The 21,020-nt window shown below is 38.4% G+C and overlaps 1 protein-coding gene across 3 annotated transcripts in view; it reads right to left on the reverse strand.

Annotated features, from left to right (window-relative positions):
- The window catches only part of SRRM3 (serine/arginine repetitive matrix 3), a 191,172-nt gene that overhangs the window by 56,909 nt on the left and 113,243 nt on the right, over window positions 1-21,020 (reverse strand). For all 3 annotated transcript variants that reach the window (XM_087927089.1, XM_087927100.1, XM_087927084.1), the window contains exon 4: window positions 8,393-8,494. In XM_087927089.1, the coding sequence (XP_087783215.1) occupies window positions 8,393-8,494 (102 nt within the window). The remainder of the gene's footprint in view (window positions 1-8,392; window positions 8,495-21,020) is intronic.

The raw sequence follows: 21,020 nt of genomic DNA on the forward strand, positions 1-21,020 counted from the left end.
ATATCTGGAGAAAGACTGAAGAAGAGGCAGACAGTCCATTTGGTCTTATATTTCTTACTAGAGTGAAATATATTAAATTGCTATTTTAAGCTACTATAATTCATTCTAAATTTGCACATATAAATTAGCATCTTAATATAAATTAGCATACACTAATCTTATTCAAAGACCAGCATTGTCCAAAGACCTCCTGTGTCAGCATGCAGTTGCCTGGAGCTCTCTGCTATCATGTCACATTTACAACCAGCCTGACATATTGTTCTTTCTAGATGACCCTGACAGTACAGGCAGTGTAGAAAACAGGGACAGCTACTGAGCTGGTAAGAGCAGGGTGAAAAGGCTGGGAGAAAGAGAAATGAAATCTAATGGTTAGCAGACGAATATGAATTCTAAGACAGCCTTTTCAAGACAGCTCAGGGCAAGACGCTTGATGGGATCAGAAGCGAGGAGAAATCTCAAGATCCACTGAAAGAAAGAAAGTATTGTCATAGCCAAATCTAGACAGATAACTTGGGGGAAAGACAGATAACTTGGGGGAAGAAAAAAAAAACTAGAATAATATCTTATCTTTAAGAGATTGATTGATTGATTGATTGATTGATTGATTATATGCCATTTTCATTTTCTACCACATAGAATTTCCCCAGGAAGATCTATGATAATCTATAACAGAATAATAGAATAACAGCATTGAAAGGGACCCTGGAGATAACAGATAATCAGAGTTGGAAGGGACCTTGTAGGTCATCTAGTCCAACCCCCCCCCCCAAGTGGGAGACCCTACACCATTTCTGACAAATGGCAGTCCAATCTCCTCATGAAAGTCTCAAGCGATGGTGCTCCCACAACTTTCGAACGGAAGCTGTTCCACTGGTTAATTGTTCTCTCTGTTAGGAAATTTTTCTTTAATTCCAGGTTGGTTCTCTCCTTGATTAGTTTCCATCCATTGTTTCTTGCCTTCTGGTAATTTGGAAAATAGGTTGACCCCCTCTTCTTTGTGGCAGCCCCACAAATATTGGAACACTGCTATCATGTCACCCTCTAGTCCTTTTTTGTTTTTTACAAGACTAGCCATATCCAATTCTTGCAACTGTATTTCATGTTTTAGCCTCCAGATCCCTAATCATCTTGGTTACTCTTCTCTGTACTTTTTCAGAGTCTCAGCGTATTTTTTATAATATGGTGATCAAAACCGGATGCAATATTCTAAGTGTGCTCTTACTAAAACTTTATAATTGGTACTATCCTACTTATCTCTAAATAGGGAGCGGGAAAGGTATGTAAAAGTGGAAGAGTTCTCATTTAGTGAAGAAAATTCTAAGACTGAAAACTTTACTTTGCTAGTAGAAGGGTATTTTAGCCCAAGAATTTTTGGCATATACCAGTCAAGTTAGTTGACTTTCCTTTGCATTATGGATTTATTGACACTTCCTGGGTATTTCAGAATTTGGTTGCTGAGCTAAATTGTAACACTGCTTAAAATGAACCTTACCTTGTTTTGCTACATTAATAAGAGAATTATCATAACAATGATTTGGGTGCTGCATCTTGGATCAAATCCACAACTGCCAAAGCCCTCATGACATCTCTGTAAGTACTATTTATAATCCAGATGACATTTTAAATCTGGGAATTTGGCTGTGGTTTCCTCAATTATTTTTTGGATTAAGTAGAATGGGAAGAGGAGTCCCTTTAATTGTGTTTATTTATTAAAAATTAACCCATGCTTTGTCAATAAAGAGTAAATTATTTACTGAGAGCTCTCTATCTTTACAATACAAAAAGTATTGAATCAGCATGCAAGCAATGCCTCCTCACCAAACAAGAAATCCATCATGGACAAAAATAAGAGAAAATCACTATAATAACATTTGGAAATGTCACCCCCTCTGCCTTTGTCTCTGCTTTTTCAGAAAAAGCGTGTAATTACAATATTATAGCTGACTAATGTTTTAGGTGGAACTCTCCAGTCTTCCCTTGGAAAGATGTCAGGAGGGGAAAATTGCAGGAAGAGTAATACAGCCCAGCAGATACTGCCTGGGAGACATTAATCTCTGCTGTTCAAGAAGCTTAACCCGATTATAAGCCAAGTGAATAATTGGCTGTTGTAAGGGAAATAAACCCCAGGATGTTTGAGGGAGCAATATTAGTGGGCTGGAGAAACAAAAAAAAGGGAACATAGCTTTTGGGTGGGTTAAAAAGCTTACTCATAGTTTTCTCCAGGATAAAAGATAAAGCATTCTTTGAGTCAAAGTTTGTCCTTTGATAAGTTCATGGACATATCCATGCATTCTTCTGGTTAACATTACCGCCTTTTTTTCTATTGTTATTGGAGAGCAAAATAAAGGGAAATTCTTACAAACAGTACTCATGAGCTTCAGTTCATCATTGTCTCGTGACAGAGAAGGGGATTATATTGTCTGTGTGTCCAGTTTGTTTGCAATAATTTGAGGGCAAGAAAACAATGAAACACAATACAAATGTTCTTCTAATGAAAGAAAAGTTGAATCTCATTGCTCTCTATTAGATTTTACTTTGTGATACTGTTACGTATTCATAGCTGATAGATTGCAAGCTACAGTACAGCATCATAAAGCAGGCTGTACATCCTTCACTAGTTCTATCACAAGATCATCCAAAAGAAGGTTATGTTGGATTAGGCCCAAAACCTAACTAATCCAGCCGAGACAAGCCAGAGAGTTGGATATCCATGATCTAGACCAGGGCTGTCAAACTCGCAGCCCATGGGCTGGATGCGTCACACGCTGGCCACACCATGCCCAATTTAGTAAAGGGGGGGAAGTCATGATACTTTATGTGACAACACCATGACGATGTGAGTTTGACACCTCTGATCTAGAACAAGAGATGGAAAATCTTCAGGATCAGGGTTCCCTAAAACTCAGTCTTGCAAGGTTGAGTTGAAGTCTTTTTTTTTTCCTATCCAAACCCCCTCAGTCTCCAGACACAAAGACAAAATCTCCGCAGCATCATTTCAGTGGGCAGGGTAGAGATATAAAATTACTTTGTAAAGTTATTACATAAAAGTTACTGATGATAGTTCACTCCTTGTTGCCAGATTACCTTACCTAATGTCATGCCCCTGTCAGAGTCTGAATCTGAGGAGGAAGATGAACAGCTGAACAGGGAATGGGAGTGTGGCTCCGTTGGTTATGGAGGAGGCTGGGGAAAAGTAAAGTCCGGCTGAGCAGAGCAGGGAAGAGATAGAACAAGGGAGAGGGAGTTTTGAGGAAGACCCAGGGCCACCCCCTCTTCATCCTAGGGCATGCAGGGAGGAATGGAGAAGAGAGCAACATCGGTTGCATGGTTTATGGGGGAGGAAAGGGCCCTGATTCCCTTCATTAGCCACACCTGGGAATGAAAGTTTATAACAACTGAATGCTGTCTGTGGCAGCTGCTGGGAGCAAACGTGACTTTATCTTGTGATGACTTTTCTTATCTGTGTTCCTGGCATCTTCCCAACCATGTTGCCGTGCCTTCAAGTCTGGAATTCTTGCTCCTGCCATGCCAAACTAATTACCTCAGTTTGGCTGGATTGCACTTAAAGTTACATTTTGTGTTGACCATGTTTTGGACTTGATTCTCTCAGTTAAAGGCTGTTCCTGGGAGAGTTTTTCTCCAGCCGGAAGGTAACCTGGACATTGGGGGCAAAGTTGGAGCTATTAAAGGGACTCTTATTGACTGGGTGGCCTTTGTGCCATGCCCCAGATCATCACACCTACAGCTGTCATAGGTAAGGATATAAACAGGAATGGAGAGATTGCTAAAGCCTTTGGGACCCTGTAAGTCAGGACTGTCAAACTCCTGGCCTATGGGCCGGATGCTGGCCACACCCATGACCTGGGTTAGCAAAGGGGGAAAAAATCCTGATGTGTTACGTGACACTGCCATGACAATGTTTAACACCCGTGCTGTAAATCATAGGCCACAGATTAAACTCCTGCCCTCTTCAACATTGACTCGAACTAGCCCTAAAGAAGGAAGAGAAACACCATAATAGAATGCTACCCATTCCCCAATCCAATTCAGAAGAATACCATGATAAATTGTGTGCTGAAAACTACTAAGAGATCAAAAGAAGAGGTGACCATTATCCACTTCTGCCAGAGATCACCTACAAGCATGATCAGTGCCATTTCTGTCCTGTCCTCAGCATATCCTTAATTCTCACCTCTAAAATGATATACTGTATATACAATATAGTCATGTAGAACATAAGAGATGATAAGATTTGCATTAAAATACATGATGGTATTGTATATGTATAAAATAGAAGAAGTGGGGCAGGCAAGAAGAAAAGGGAGTTTTGAAGCACTTCAGTCCACCAAATGGTCTCCTTTAGCTGCTTTTCGTCTGGTAGAAGAACCTTTTAGATTGTGGTTGAAATGAAGCTTTTGGGGGGGTCTCAGTGGAGCTTGAGATACAAATGCAGCCTGCTCTTGCTAATCTATAATTTAAGTTACATGTAATAAACATCATTTGGGTTTACATAACATTCTGATCTTGTAGTACATTGACCCATAAACTAACTAAATATCACATTAACCTAACCAAGGTCAGCAGCAATCAACTTTTCTGGTACTTGTGAAATGTGTTATATAGATGCTGCCAGCAGAACCTTAGCTAACCTAGTTAATCTTATTACATAAATATGGCTAGCTAGGCCTTACTTGAAATAAGGCATTATATCTGCAGCAAGATCATGATTACAAGCAAAGCGGATGGAGGTTGCAAAAAAAACAACGATCTCACCTTGAAAGCTAAGGCTTAAGACTCCTTTGGCATCTTTTGACTCCATTCTGAGCATTATGCCTTGTTTAGAGTTTTGAAGCATGAATTCAGCTCCAGAAAAATAAACAACAGATGGCTGATGCTTCATTTAACATCTTTATAAACTTAATAAGTAAATTTTACAAACCAGTTGTAGATTTCTCCAACACAGAGCAAACTCAAACAGAAGTAGACATGTTACAAGTTCAGGGGTTCAGCAGTAACTTCAGCAGCTCAGAAACAGACATCAGTTTCACTTTAGTTCAGCAAGCAAGCAAGATACAGAGAAGCAGTTTCATTTCAACAGACAGACTCAGAGCTCAACATAGCTGCAGAGTTGCAGAGCTTAATATAAAGCCACGCCTAGGCTACTTCTAGTTTCAGTTTCCAAACTGTCCTCACTGGTTGATTTAGTTGCTGTGCCTATTCATTGGCTGACCTTGTTACCATGCTCTATTCCAGATGATGGATATACTCTGACATGCCTGTTTTTCTCCTTAGGACCATGGCTAATTTATCTCTGTTGTCCCAAATGGCCAGGCCTAACAAAGTGTTCATATTAATAAATTAACTTTATTCGTGTCCTGAAAATCCTTCTGATTTCTCTCTTGACCCCCTGATGGCTGTCCTGGCTGATGGCTGTACATTCATATGTAATTCATTTGCTGTGCAATGTGTAGTACATTAGTTCAATCAATCAGTCACTCAGAATAGAGTTGGAAGGGACCTTGGAAGTCTTCTAGTCCAACCCCCTGCTCCAGCAGGAGAATCTATACCATTTCCGACAAGTGACTGTCCAGTCTCTTCTTAAAACCTCCAGTGATGAAGCACTCAACTTCTGAAGGCAAGCTGTTCCACTGGTTAATTGTTCTCTCTGTTAGGAAGTTTCTAATTAATTCCAGGTTGCTTCCTCCTTCAATAGTTTCCTTCCATTGTTAAGAAACAATGAAAGAGTCTTGCCTTCTGGTGCTTTGGAAAATAAGTTGATCCTCTCTTCTTTGTGGCAATCCCACAAATACTGGAATACTGCTATCATGTCACCCGTAGTCCTTTTTTTCTCTAGTCTAACCATACCCAATTCCTGTAACTGTTCTTCATATGTTTTAGTCTCCATGCGTTTAGTTCAGGAGAAGCAACATCCTTAATAATGAAAAGGGTTGGGTAGGGGATGGACCACAATCTTTATCATCCATTAGGAAATAAACTCCAGAGATGCAGAAAAGAAGTTTACAGTTCTGTTCACAGCAAGTTGTATTCTTCTTTTCATAAGTTGGTGGCTTTTTGACAAGCAGCAAATAGACTGGTTAACTAGCCAATGACATCAGGGATGGTTGGTCATTTGACAGAAAAAGACTTCTTTGGTTGGGATGATGAATTTAGCCTGAATTGAATTAGCGTTGACACAATCTATCCACAGTATAGGAAGAGTACTTCAGAAACCAAGGGTTAGTTTAACAGAGAGCAATCTCTTTGCAGGCTTGCCCAGCCAATTAACCTTTTCTAGTATTCAAGATGAATATTGAACTTAATGAACTATCTGTTGAATGGTCAGTCAAGTACATATACATGAATACCCAGGTGCATGCAAATACAAATATTGGGATAAACTAAAACAATGATGTACCAAAGATCAGGGCAAGATCAAAGAACAACTGCTGGATAACAGAGTTGGCCAGGACTTGAATTTCAATGATGAAAAGCTGGCTAAGAACAGCCCAATCCCTTTCTAATAGTCACCTCCACGAGTCTTTTGTAACAAGACTCTATGATAAAAGCCAGCTGGTCAGAATCAACACTTTTAGATTATAAAAGGAGACGAAAAGGAACTGTGCTTGCTTATCTCTGTGTGTGCTTGTGTGAGAAGTATAAAAGTTTCTCGGATCCATATCTTGCAATTTTATTTGCTGTTTTTTGCTATTACTTCTCTGCTATCCCCTTAACTCAGCAATTTTTCTAGAGTTACAAAATAACTTTTCCCAACTATCTGATGACTAATTTAGATAATTCTCCTGCTAATATTAGTTGGGAAAATCATGTTTGTCATCAGTGACTGTCTCTAATTAGTTGTGCTGGAAATGAGCAATGTACTAAAGCAGGGGTGTCAAACTTGTGTTGTCACAGCGGCATCACGTGACATATCAGGACTTTTTCCCCTTCACAAAATCGGGTTGGGGTGGGGCTGGCACATGGGCTGCGAGTTTGACACCCCTATGCTAAAGGGACAGCTATATTCAAGCTGTGATTCAATAAAACTGTGCAAAGGCTGCACTATACTAAAAAATGGTTACTTTCTGGAGTGATTGAACCAGATAAGGACAAAGTTCCTGAGAAGGAGTGAAAAGGTTGTCTCTGGTTTCTTCCCTTAAGATACACTTCCCCAGAATTGAATTTATTGTGCAGTAAAATCTAGAACCCCATCTGAACTGGAAAGAACCATCAAAGAGGCTACGTTGGGAGAGAGAGAAAACTATGTTTCCTAATAAATATTTAGAGACAGAAGAGATTCTTACAACTATCTTCCTCTGTGGTTTCATGGATAAAAACTTGAATATCTTTAGTCCAGCATTTTGCAATTGGATTCCTTTCCAATAGCCATATTGGATTGTAATTGAGAATAATCACCATCATTTCAATTATCTGATATTTGGGGCACACTGCTCCTGCTATTTTTATGGCATTGATGGCAGTTAAATCTTAAATAAACTGGGTAGAACCATGATGGCGAACCTATGGCACGCGTGCCACAGGTGGCACACAGACCCATTTGTGTGGGCATGTGAGCCTCAGCCAAACTTACCTACACTGTGTTCGCATGCCTCCCAGCTGATTTTTGGCCCATTTGAGGCCATTTTCGCCTTCCCAGTGGCTTGAGGGAAGCCTCTGCAGCCTTGAGAGGCCAAAAAATGGGCCTTTCAGAAATACCAGAAGTGCCGAAACTGGCCAGTTTTCAGCCTCTGGGAGGGTGAAAACGGCCTCCCCTGGGCTCCAGAGGCCCTCCAGAGGCCGAAAAATGGACCTTTCGGAAATACCGGTAGTGCCGAAACAGGCCCATTTTTCGGCCTTCCAAGGCTGCAGAGGCTTCTCTTGAGCATCCGGGAGGGTGAAAATGGCCTCAAATGGGCTGAAAATCAGCTGGGAGGCATGCGCATGTGCAGTGCAGGTAAGGGGGCGGGGGACGGGAGTATTGCATGTGCATGCGCAGGGAAGCACATTGCATTGTGGGTGCTGGCATGTGCATGCTTTCCGTACACCACAACAAAAAAGTTCTCCATCACTGGGGTAGAACAATGTACAGGTTAATTATGAGTACCAGAACTCTTCTGGTGAAGGTTTGTATTAGTTGTATCAGAGCAAGAGTAAGCGATGAAATTTTAACTGACTGCCATGGGATTTACTGTTTCCTTCAGCAGGGAGACTTCCCCCGCTCAGTGGATAGAAAAAAAGAATACCGGAGGGAATGTCCAGCTTATCCTTCTTGCTGGCATTCTAAGTTTCTACATGCAAGAATTTGGGTGCAATTAGACTCTTTTGAATCTCCTCCACAGAGCTGGAAAGAGAGAAGCCAAACTGACATGATTGCATAGCAACTCTCCATACTTACATATGTCGTCCGTGTTGGTCTTCACGGGTGAGAACACCCTCCTTTTCCATCAGCATTTGCCGGAAGGTGCCAACCTTCTGCCGGATATCCTCTTCAGAATACCTGTTGGAAAGAAGGAAGGAAGAAAAGGAAGGAAGGAAGGAAGGAAGGAAGGAAGGAAGGAAGGAAGGAAGGAAGGAAGGAAGGAAGATGGGAAGCACATCAGCAATATTCAGAGTTTACCCTCCTACAGATATCAATCTTTCCTTTATTAAAGGTATCTCCTCCAAATCACAAGCCAACCATCTTGACTTTTTATATACCTCCCTTCCCCCAAGAACAACCCTGCTAAGAATAATTAGTATCTGGGGCTACTGAATATCTCTTTCCATTTCCCCATATTAATTCAATAACAGAAGACTTTACTTTGGCTTGCTGAAGCAACAGCACTAACAAGAAACTGTACTAATGGCCTCATTCTGCTTGGTCTACTACAGCATTTCCTCTTTGATGCTATAAGGTGCTGAGCACAACATCTGCCTTTGGTCTCCATAACAGAGCCTCTGGGATTCAGTTGTGCACACAGAGTCCAGGAATTAAGATATCAATAATTCTTATTCATCTAACTTCAAAGAATATATAAAGCAACATATCTGGGAGTCCCATAGTGACTCTACAATGTGGAATAAACCTCACAGACATACAAGGAGAAAATTAGGAAGGGATGCATACTGAAAGAACTGATGCACAGTTTCGCACAAATTGGAAAATTGGAAATTGCAGCTTTGCCTTTGGAATGGTACTCATTGTGTTATATAAACATCTCAAATCAAATAATTTGTTGTTATTGTGGCAGGGGTGGCTCCTATATTAACAGAATAACAGAACAGAATAACAGAGTTGGAAGGGACCTTGGAAGTCTTCAACCCCTGCTCAGACAGGAAACCCTATAGCATTTCAGACAAATCGTTGTCCAATCTCTTCTTAAAAATTTCCAGTGTTCACAACTTCTGGAGGCAAATTATTCCATTGATTAATTGTTCTAACTGTCAGGAAATTTCTCCATAGTTCAAGGTTGCTTCTCTGCTTGATTTGTTTCCATCCATTGCTTCTTATCCTGCCTTCTGGTGCTTTGGAGAATAGGTTGATTGTCTCTTCTTTGTGGCAACCTCTTAGATATTGGAACACTATTCATAATAGCCACCCCAAATCTTCTTAGCATTGACTGTTATCACCCAATATACTGTACACAGTGGCCATCTTTTTGATCTTCCCAGCAACTTCCTACCAGCCTATCCTCTGTTCAACCCTTCCCCCAACCTTCTTACTGCCCTCCATCTTCAATGATATGTTTTTCAGCAACTATAAAAAAATGAATGCTTTATTCAATTTGCACAGAATGGCAAAAAGATGAGATGTAACTTAGAGAAATAATTAACAAGCCTAACTCCTTAATGCATCTATACTTAACTATATTCCAGTGAATGGAATCAGCCATAAAGCAGACATTTCCCCCTTAAAAATTTAATCTACTTCCCCTATTTTCAGATGCCAGTATCTACCTGGCAAATCACTGACTGTCTTCACACTTTACTCTCAGTCTTAATGTGCTTTGTTTAGTTTTCACTTAGTGTGATGTGTGAAGCCAGTCACCATGCCTTATTTAACAAATCCCATTTAAATTAAATCAGGATTCAAAGCAATGTATGCGGCCAGCTACTGACCTGATTTCTGGGTGCATTTCAGAATGTCCATGGAACAGTGGTTCCTAAACTGGGAGGGTAATTACCCCCAGGGTGGTAATTTGAGCATATCCTAATTGTACAAATAGAACAATTTGTAATTGCTTGATTGTGAACTGAGGGTCGAATTTGGGGCTGCCACTGTTAAGATAATTGTAAAATAAGAGATTCTGCAATTTTTGTCAGGTTAATGACATTATTTGAGACAGAAAAAAAAGGGTTATTGGGTTAAACAGTTTAAGAACCACTCCCCTCGAAGTTAAGTCCCCAAATATGGACTTCTCTATCCTTTATCACTATAACAGAAGTGTTATGCAGGTTTCTACTGCTTTGTTGAATTATTTATGTAGGGGATGGGGTGTGTTTTCCATGTAGCTAGTCACTAGCAAGTGTAGCAGGTATGCAGCCATAAACACTGAATAAATAAATAAAAAGCATGAATAGTTAAAGTATGGCATAAGCTCTAAATTCCATGCAGGTCATAGGATCTTTCCTCACGACTGAATTAAAAAGCTTTTTACTCTTGAATGGCCAGAAAACAATCCCAGCATTAAATTTGCTATTCTCCTTACTAGTCGGTATCTTGCTTCTATTGTTCCTCTCCCCAGTCAGAGCAAATCTTGACCCTGAAGACTCTTCTTCACTTAATAGTTAGGAACTGAATCCCTGTATTCAGAGGCAAGGATGTCTTTATCTACTTCTGTGAAGCATTCATCTGTTTTAGGTTGAAAATGGTCCTTCTCTCCAAAGTAAATGCTAATAACATTTTAAGAGATTTTATTTTATTTATTTATTTTGTCAAGCGATTATAAGATTATAGGTATAAGCATAGACATAGTTATGAGTACATGAAATGCATACATATAAGAAAAATAAAAAGAAACAATAGGACAGGAACGGTAGGCACCTTGGTGCACTTATGCACGCCCCCTACAGGCCTCTTAGGAAAGGGGTGAGGTCAATAATAGACAGTCTAAGGTTAAAGTTTTTGGGGTTTGGGGAAGAAACCACAGAGGCTGTTGTTAGACATTGCTCGAGTAAGTGGGGAATTGCTATTTTTATATAATCACAGCTTATAACCATTTATTTCACACTCATGGGCTAAGGACAAGATGAAAGCCACGTGAAAGGGGAAAATAAGAACGATTGCAGAATTATATGGGCTTGTAAATAATTAACTCCAATGTAAGATGCTTTTGCTCTGCTATTGTATCGGGATAAAAAGACACCCCTCTCTTTAACCAAGACTGGAGAAATAAAAATGAAAGCAGATGGAAGGTAATATTTCTACATCACATTTAACCAGGTCTAATGAAGATCTGGCATAGTGTTTCTCAACTTTGGCCCCTTTAGGCTGGCTGGGGGATTCTGGGAGTTGAAGTCCACACAACATAACATTGCCAAGGTTGGGGAAGCACTCGTCTAGCAGCTACTTTTGTACACTCCCCTGTTGACTCTGGCTAGTGTAATCCTTAGTTTTATTTGTTGTCACTTAATGTGGTGTGTGAAGTTAACTCAGATCATTATCTCATTGCATGATGTAGTGTGTGAACCCAGAAAATAGATTAATTCAGAAATCGGGTTAATTGTTATCAATCAATCAGTTAATCAGAATAAAGCTGGAAGGGACCTCGGAGGTCTTCTAATCCAACCTCCTACTCAAGCAGGAGACCCTAATCTAGAAGAAAAAATAGACCCATCCTAAAAACTGATTGAACTGAATTTGGATTTGATTCCACTACTGCCAAACTCCAAACCAATTCAAGCAGCTCACAATATGTGTGTTGTGTGTATACATACATACAACCATACACACACACACACACACACACAGGCATAGGCATAGGCATAGGCAGATAGATGATAGATAGATAGATAGATAGATAGATAGATAGATAGATAGATAGATAGATAGATAGATGATAGATAGATAGATAGATAGATAGATAGATAGATAGATGATAGATAGATAGATAGATAGATGATAGATAGATAGATGATAGATAGATGATAGATAGATGATAAATAGATAGATGATAGATAGATGATAGATAGATAGATGATAGATAGATAGATAGATAGATGATAGATAGATAGATATAGATAGATAGATAGACAGATAGATAGATGATAAATGAATAAATAGATAAATAGATAGATGATAGATGATAGATGATAGATGATAGATGATAGATGATAGATAGATGATAGATGATAGATAGATGATAGATAGACAGATGATGATATGATAGATAGATGAGGATGATAGATGATGGATGATAGATGATAGATGATAGATGATAGATGATAAATAGATGATGATAGATAGATAGATAGATAGATAGATAGATAGATAGATAGATAGATAGATAGATAGATAGATAGATAGATGATAGATAGATAGATGATAGATAGATGATAGATAGATAGATAGATAGATAGATAGATAGATAGATGATAAATAGATAGATGATAGATAGATGATAGATAGATAGATGATAGATAGATAGATAGATAGATAGATAGATAGATAGATAGATAGATAGATAGATAGATAGATAGATAGATAGATGATAGATAGATAGATGATAGATAGATAGATGATAGATAGATAGATAGATAGATGATAGATAGATAGAGAGATAGATAGATAGATAGATAGATAGATAGATAGATAGATAGATAGATAGATAGATGATAGATAGATGATAGATGATAGATGATAGATGACAGATGATAGATAGATCATAGATCATGGATCATAGATAGATGATAAATGATAGATGATGGATGACAAATGATAGATAGATGATAGATGATAGATGATGGATGATAGCTGATAGATAGATGTTAGATGACAGATGATAGGTGATAGATAGATGATAGATGATAGATAGATGATAGATAGATGATAGATGATAGATAGATGATAGATAGATAGATAGATAGATAGATAGATGATAGATAGATGATAGATAGAAGATAGATAAATAGATGATAGATGATTGATAGATAGATGATAGATAGATGATAGATGATAGATAGATAGATAGATAGATGATAGATAGATAGATGATAGATAGATGATAGATAGATAGATAGATAGATAGATAGATAGATAGATAGCTGATAGATAGATAGATAGATAGATAGATAGATAGATAGATAGATAGATAGATAGATAGATAAGTGTGTGTGTATGTAAAAATTCAACCAGGTAAATAAAAATATACTTAAGGAAATAAGATAGAAAATGATGCTTCAGATATCCTACCATTTGGGAAATGAGGAAATCAAACCAAAGCAAGCAGCTTGTTTCTGCTATTAAGATGGAAAGGAAAAGCTTGTGTGGGCTCTTACAGATGGCTCAGCTGCCATCAAAGCCCTGATAAATATTTCATGGCTTCCTTGCATGCTTAGCTTTTCAATAATAGAACAGTTGACTTTAGGTTGGCGTTCAAATACACAGAAGGGACTATTGGCTCTTCCCCACCTCTGTCAGCAACCTTCTCTCTGCCTTGCATATTTTTGTTGCTGTCACCCTTTTCCTCTCTTCATGAAACAGCAAGGTGCAAAACAGTTCCCCTTCTTTTTCCACGTAGTTCTCACTCCTTACACGCAGGTGAGACACATATGCCAAACTAGATGTAAGAGATCATTGCTTGCAGATAATGGTGGTGATACTGGATGTATTGTAATTCATATTCTTATCTATATAAAACTATATTGTTCTCTGTTTATCATATTTTTATATATTTTGATATTTTTCTGGTGGGGGTTTTAATTTCTCTGCTATGGTCTTTCAATTCTTACACCCTGCACACAGGTGAGATACCTGTGCCAAACTAGATGTAAGGGATCATTGTAGTGCAGATGATGATGATGATGATGATGATGATGATGATGATGATGATGATGGATATATTATACAAGTAGTCCCCAAATGACAACAGTTCATTTAGTGACCGTTCAAAGTTACAACAGCACTGAAAAATGTGACTTATGACTTTTTCACATTTATGACCTTTGCAGCAACCTCATGATCATGTGATCAAAATTCAGATGCTTGCTAACTGGTTCCTATTTATGATTGTTGCTGTGCAAAGTCGATGGGAAAGCCAGATTCACTTAACAACTGGGTTATTAACATATCAACTGCAGTGATTCACTTAACAACTATTGCCCCATCCCTAACACTTTCTCACCACAGTTGATGATGGGAACTGGAATTCAGTCTTCGAAGAATCATACTTTGCACAGCCATACTCATTTGGGCTGTATTTTGTTTACTATAGAGCAGTGTTTTTCAATCTTGGCTATTTTAAGATGTGTGGACCTCACCTCAGAGAATTCTGGCTGAGAAAGTTACCAGTTTTCTTTTTAAAAAAACATGTTCTAAAGTGAAGTCTGTGAAATCAGCTTCAAGCTAATTGTCTCTTTTCCTTTCTTCCCAGAAAGAAATTGGAATGGCCTCCTTGAAGAAGGTTCGAATTAGCTGTTGTAGTGAATAAAAGTGTAAAAAAAAAAATTGACAGACAAATGAAAGTTACCCTAATTCTTCAGAGGGCATCAGCAAGATACCACTGGGTGTCACCTGATGAGATGGTGGGAAGGTTAGACAAGGAGTGGAAGAGAAAACAGAACACTGATATAAAACAATCAAGAAAAAGAACCAAGTCAGTTAGCAGATGATCTCATTGAATGGGTATCAGGTTTTAATGTTGTTTTTTATGAAATGGCAACTTAGCCCCCGTGACCAGAAACCCGGAAAGAAGCTTTCCGACTTCTTCCAAGAGACTTCCTGCACTAATAATGTTAACCTAGTTTGGTAATTAAATGTCTGCAAAAAAACCCCAACCAAGCTCAGAGAGAACCAAGAACCTTTCAGACTCTTCCTTATTGTCAACCCTACAAGGCAGATGAGATGAAGAAACCAGTATCGGGACCAATTTTATGGTAACTATAAAAGCAAAACAACCTCCAAAAAACATTGCCAAGAAAACTTTAAAGTCTTGTTCAAGATGTCACCAGGAGTCATTACTAACTTGAAGGCAAACACACATAGAGTAACAGAACCTTGCAAATCTGAATGGGTTCCCCTTTCCCTTCCTCTATCTTCATTTGAACTAAGGAGGGGCTTATCTAAGATACTTTCTTAAATTCATTTTCTTGGCCTGGTCTCAAGACTCTCTTATCTGATTGTTGACTTTGATAGTTGCTTTTCCTCCTGTCCTACAAGTCCATTCTCTGTGTCCTCCACACTTTTTGAACTCATTATAAATGAGGGTAGGAAATTCTTTTTATTGTTTCTAAGATTCTCTAATTATCTCAGTGTTTTTCAACCTTGGCAATTTTATAATGTATGGACTTCAACTTTTATAATTCTCCAGGCAGCAAACTAGTTGAGGAATTCTGGAGTTGAAGTCCACACATCTTAAAGTTGGCAAGGTTAAAAAACACTGATTTACCTCTTACAGTAAAAATTTCTTCCTGATATCTGTACTGTTTCTTCTTTCCTGATCTCACCCCGGGTGCATGGGGGCTTGGCAACCAGCTACAGAGCACATAGCAATGTGCTTAAGTTCCAAAAGGAATAGCTTTCTCCTATTGCCTGCCTCCAACCCCCTAATACAGTGATACTCTACCTCTGGGTAGCTTACAATTAAAATCATAAATATTTAAAATATTTAAAACACACACACAGTATGTGAAGACAGCAAAATTGCCATTATCATGTCTGCCAAAGGAGGACCATTTCCATCTCTGTTGTTGCTAGGCAAAATGCCAAGTCCGTTTCCTTGAAGAATGCCATAACTATGGCAACAGTCTTACACCTTGGTCTATGGAGGTTATAATATAAATATTACATTGTAAGTGCTAAGTATGGGGACAAATCTTCCCACTGTCAAGAAGCAAGATTAAACAGAGTGATACCACTGTGCCAGCAATATGTGGCAGGAGAGGTTTGCCAGAAAACAATTAACTTTTTTTCCCTCAGGAACTAAGGAGCTGATTCAGAATTGAGTAGGATTCCTCCCTTACCACTGTTATTTGCCATTGAGATCAGCAATATTTTCAAGTCCTGGTCTTTGTCCTAATATCCTCCCCAAAACTGCCCAAATTATTATTGTTAAATTTTTAAATTTCTTTTGTTTTATTATATTATACAGCATACAGAGTCACTACATGAGATGGGAGGCTATACAAATGTAGTAAAATATTTTGAATTTTGTTATAAGAACACTGACATTTTATGAAATTGTGATGTACCTCTCATCAGATCTCAAAATGATGTGGCAGTTCTCATGAGTGACCTATACTCATTTCTCCTTTTTGTGGGAGACCCACAACAATCAGACACAAATAGAAATTGGCTACAATGGAGCTAACTCTAACATCTATTTTCTTGCGTGATGTGCCTCTTCCTGAATAGAATCCAATCCATTATCTTTCCCCTGCTGATACCTGCTTCAGATCAACCTAGGGGAACTTTGCTACTGTTTAGGAGAGCTTGGTTCTCCAGAAAGTCAGGCAGAAAAGGTGAAGAACCCATATTTTTTTCACATTGGTCAAACCATGCTTCTATTTTAATGACACTTTTCACTGCAAAAGGCTCTCAGAATGACTGTTTTACAATCAAAGATGGGCAAGACTGAAACACTCCCTGTCTAATAATTCAGGTGTGTGTGTGTGTGTGATCCATCTGATCACTGAAATAAAATGATTTTGATGATCAGATGGTTATTTTTTCAAATGACTAAGAGTTCCATTCAACAAAGCCACCAACTCTTCTGTCCCTCATTAAAGCTCCCCTCCTTGACTTTTAGCAATAGGATCTGAATAAAAATAAATAAATCAAAAGAGGCTTTTTTAGGCAAAGAAAAATTTACATCAGCCTGAAAGCTATAGCCAATCTAATAGACTGTGCTATTGTGATTAATCCAGCCTTAGATGGAGCTCTGCTGCCTTCCCCGTTGCCATCAGCCCCAAATCTATTTATTTATTTTATTTACTTTGATTTGTCAGTCGCTTACAAGATAATAGGTATAAGTATATATATAGTTATGAATACATGAAATAGGTACATATAAGAAAAATAAAAGAAACAATAAGACAGGGACAGTAGGCACGTTGGTGAGCTTATGCACACCCCCAATCTACACTGGTAGATTGTGCTTAGTAAACATTGTGACTAATCCAGTCTCAGATGGAGCTCTATAAAGAGTCAGGCCTGAGAGATTAATAATAACCAACAGTTACCCAATGGGTGGTGAAAGATCCAGCTGAACGAGGTAAATATTTGCCATTGCACATTATTCATATCAACAATGTACTTGGTGACAGGATGTCAAAAGATTGTGGCATATGGGAGGCAACAGATGGCCACTCTTCTTATTAGCCCCTTTATATTTTATTTATTTATTTGCAGATGGAGCTGCTCAGGAAAAAAAAAACTGGAGAGGACAGCTTTGAGTTATAAACAAGGAAGAGAATTTGTGACTCTCAGTAGGAAGGAGACATAGAGCATTACCAATTAAACAAACTATGTCTGATTTTGGGATGCAAGCATATTCATTAGGGAAGTCCTTCAGAGTTTCTTCTTTAGTGCTTTGGGGTGTCATCTGATTAATTCTGAATTGCTCTGATCATGACTTCAGTATGTCCTGTTGAAAATAGGCCATTTTTTCCAGTAAACTCAAGATGAGTTTATAGGAGATACATAAACAGCTGTAACTTTTACATTTCTGACCCAGTTACAGATAGTCCTCAACTTAAAATGAGTTGCTTAGAGACCATTTGAAGTTACAACAGACCCCAATAAGGCTACTTATAACCTGATTTGAAGTTCTGATGGTCAGGCACCCCTTGGTTAGGCATGGTCATATGATAACTAGCTAAACAACTGCCATGATTTACAGCCATCATAGTGAGTTCATTTAGGATCATAAATCAAGGACTGTCTTTGGGTCAATAGCATGATGGTATGCCAAACAGCCATAGAGAGGTAGGGCTTTTTAAAAAAAAATGGAGAAGAAAAGGTTTTCTTGCATTCTGACTGTTTGTGAGAGATGTGTAGGGCAATGATATATGCTGTAGGGTCTATCCAGGCAAAAAAACCTGCAGTATTTTAGACAAATAGATGCAAGGAGCATCCTTCCCTTTTGCTAAGAGAGTATTTGCATCACTATTTCAACCCAGGGGACACTGTAGAGATGCCACTAAATAAATAACGTATAGAATGTAATACAGAAAAGTGGGGAGAAGGAATTATGGAATCAGGGGTGTTTCAAAGGGTGTAAAAGAAAGTTAGATGATGGGCACAGTCATGTGAGTGAAGTCACACAATGTGATGCACATAAAATCATGGTGCTTTGAAAGCATGGCTATGGCTGTCATGTACACTTTTCTCATCCCCCTCCAGACAGCCATGTATAGAATTAGACTGAATAGAAAGCAGTTAACACAAAATGTCAGGTTCCTCTTATGCTATTCTTGAAAAAAACTGGAAAAGTTGATGGGGGAAATAAAAAAGAAAGCCCCTATAAGCAATAAACTTATAAGCAGCTTGGAAATCAGAGCCTATAACCTACTTCCTTGTATTCCTTGGTGTTCTTTGCCTTCCTCTTATTCATTTGTTGGTTTATTCGTAAGATGTATATGAGTGCCCAACTCGTAATAATCATGTCCAAACTCATGCAATTATATATACTGAATAATTATAGGTAACAAATCAAATAAGAACAAAAACATAACCCGTTACTAAATGAATTGCTGCAATTGTTAAGTTAGTAGCATGGTTGTTAAGTGAATCTATGTAGACTATGCTTGTCAGAAAGTCACAAAATGGGATCACATGACTCCAGGAAACTACAACCATCCTAAATATGAATAAGTTGCCAAGCATCTGAATTTTGATCATGTGACCATAGGGATTCAGCAATAGTCATAAGTCTGAAAAAAAAATGGTCCTGTGACTTTTTTTTAGTGCAGCTGTAGCTTTGAATGGTCAATAAATGGACTCTTGTAAGACTGCTTATATTTTGGATTTTCCCCATTTAAATATTTAGTGCCCAATTATATTGGTGGCCATAAAAGCATTAGGAGAAAAGAATATTGACATAGGGATAGGATGCACTGAAAAGTGGAGGTTCTGCAAATGAATGTCCTACACATAGGCTTCTTGGAGTCTTGAAAACATGCAGGAAACATTTTGTCAACGTTCCAGCAAACCTGCATTCCAATCAGTAACTCCAAGACCAACATATCTCAAAAGTACCTTTATTAGAATAGCACCTGGCACATCTGTGGAGACCTGTTTTTTCGGCTTCCCACAATTTCTCAAACTACAAATCCATCCCCCTTCAGTCATCATCACATCGTCCAATCATGATCCGTCCAAAAGTAAGATCCTTATTTCATCCTGCGCCTTGTTAAATGACCTTGAACTAACAAAGAATTTTATTTTGCCTACTTAGAGCTACTTAATTAAAATCATCCCCCTTCCACCCTCCCAGGCTATGGAATATGGCTTCCAAAGTTGACACATCTAAGCATCACATATACTAACATTATTTTATTCCAATTCTTTCGCAAATTGTATTTAGAGAAAATCTATGTCTTTTTATGCACAGCTTTGCCTAACAAGCACAATCTTGCACATGGCTTATCCAAGCTTTTATTTCAGTTACCATATGTTTTTAGTTTTCAGTAATATACTTTGGGGTGGGTTCCCCGTAATTTCTTTTAATATAGTATTTCATAGAATAAAGAATGAAGGAATGAAGAATAAAGGGTGCTGGCAGACATGTGTACATTATTACTACTTGGACCATGGTGAAATTTGCATGTTGCATTGTTCACCAAGCAATTAACTTAAATTGGAGAATGCTGGACCGATATTGGCAGTGATAATGCTATATCTACATATAAAGGATCTATTTTGCTAGGCTAATGACTTTCTGAATGTATCAGTGATCTGTTTAAAAATCCTAGTCAATTAGTTAGGAGCTTCTATTCAAATATATGTCATATTTTCTCACAATGCTGTCTTTCTACTGAGAGCAATAGAAAACAGGCCTTCTGCCAATGCCAAGGAAGTGAATCTGACAGGCTTGACTTCTTAAGACAGTTGCTGCCGCTAGTTAAATCTGAGTCACAAACCAGCTGGCTGAGTTAGAAGCAGCTGCTTCCCTTTAGGAGGACAGAAAAACTCATGTCATACCTTCCCAGTGGCCTTCTGCTCCTCTGCTCCCTGTGATGCATCAGTCCCTTAGTGCACCAGGAGTCAAAAATAGAAAAGCAACTTAGGGTCGAAATGGGAGACAGCATTGCCTGGGGAATCTCTCTTTCCAACATTAAGAGCAAAACACCTCTCTTCCCCTAACTGGTTTTTCTTCTCAAAGATGTAGGAAACCCGTCACTCGAGCAGATGATGCCCTGCAGCAAATCTGAACTATACAGATTCATGTTCAGGTTGATTTAATTTGAATAGCGGATTAGCCAGTAATTAGAGCATGCCCTTTCCCTACAGTTTGGGGGATTATGCAATCTGTGGTAGACTAGGAGGTAAATCATAATGTTTGAGATTTCATGTGATGGGAAGAACTGCATTTTTAAACTGCTCTCTTGCAGAAAAAAAAGGTGAGATTTCAGTGTGTGGAAATCCAACACCTAACCAAAGATGCTTCCCTTTTATGTACTGTTTTTTACAAGGATGGATTAGATGTGCATGTGTTCATTTGCAGTACAGATACCTTAGATGAAAATATTGGGTTTTTTTTTTAAAGCAATCTCTTACTTGCTATTAACTGTTACAATATCCACATATCTTTACTTGCTATTAACTGTTACAATATCCACATATCTTTACTTGCTATTAACTGTTACAATATCCACATATCTTTAAG

The sequence above is a fragment of the Pseudonaja textilis genome, chromosome 1 (assembly GCF_049901715.1).
Source record: "Pseudonaja textilis isolate UNSWEBS1 chromosome 1, rPseTex1.2, whole genome shotgun sequence".
Lineage (NCBI taxonomy): Eukaryota > Metazoa > Chordata > Lepidosauria > Squamata > Elapidae > Pseudonaja > Pseudonaja textilis.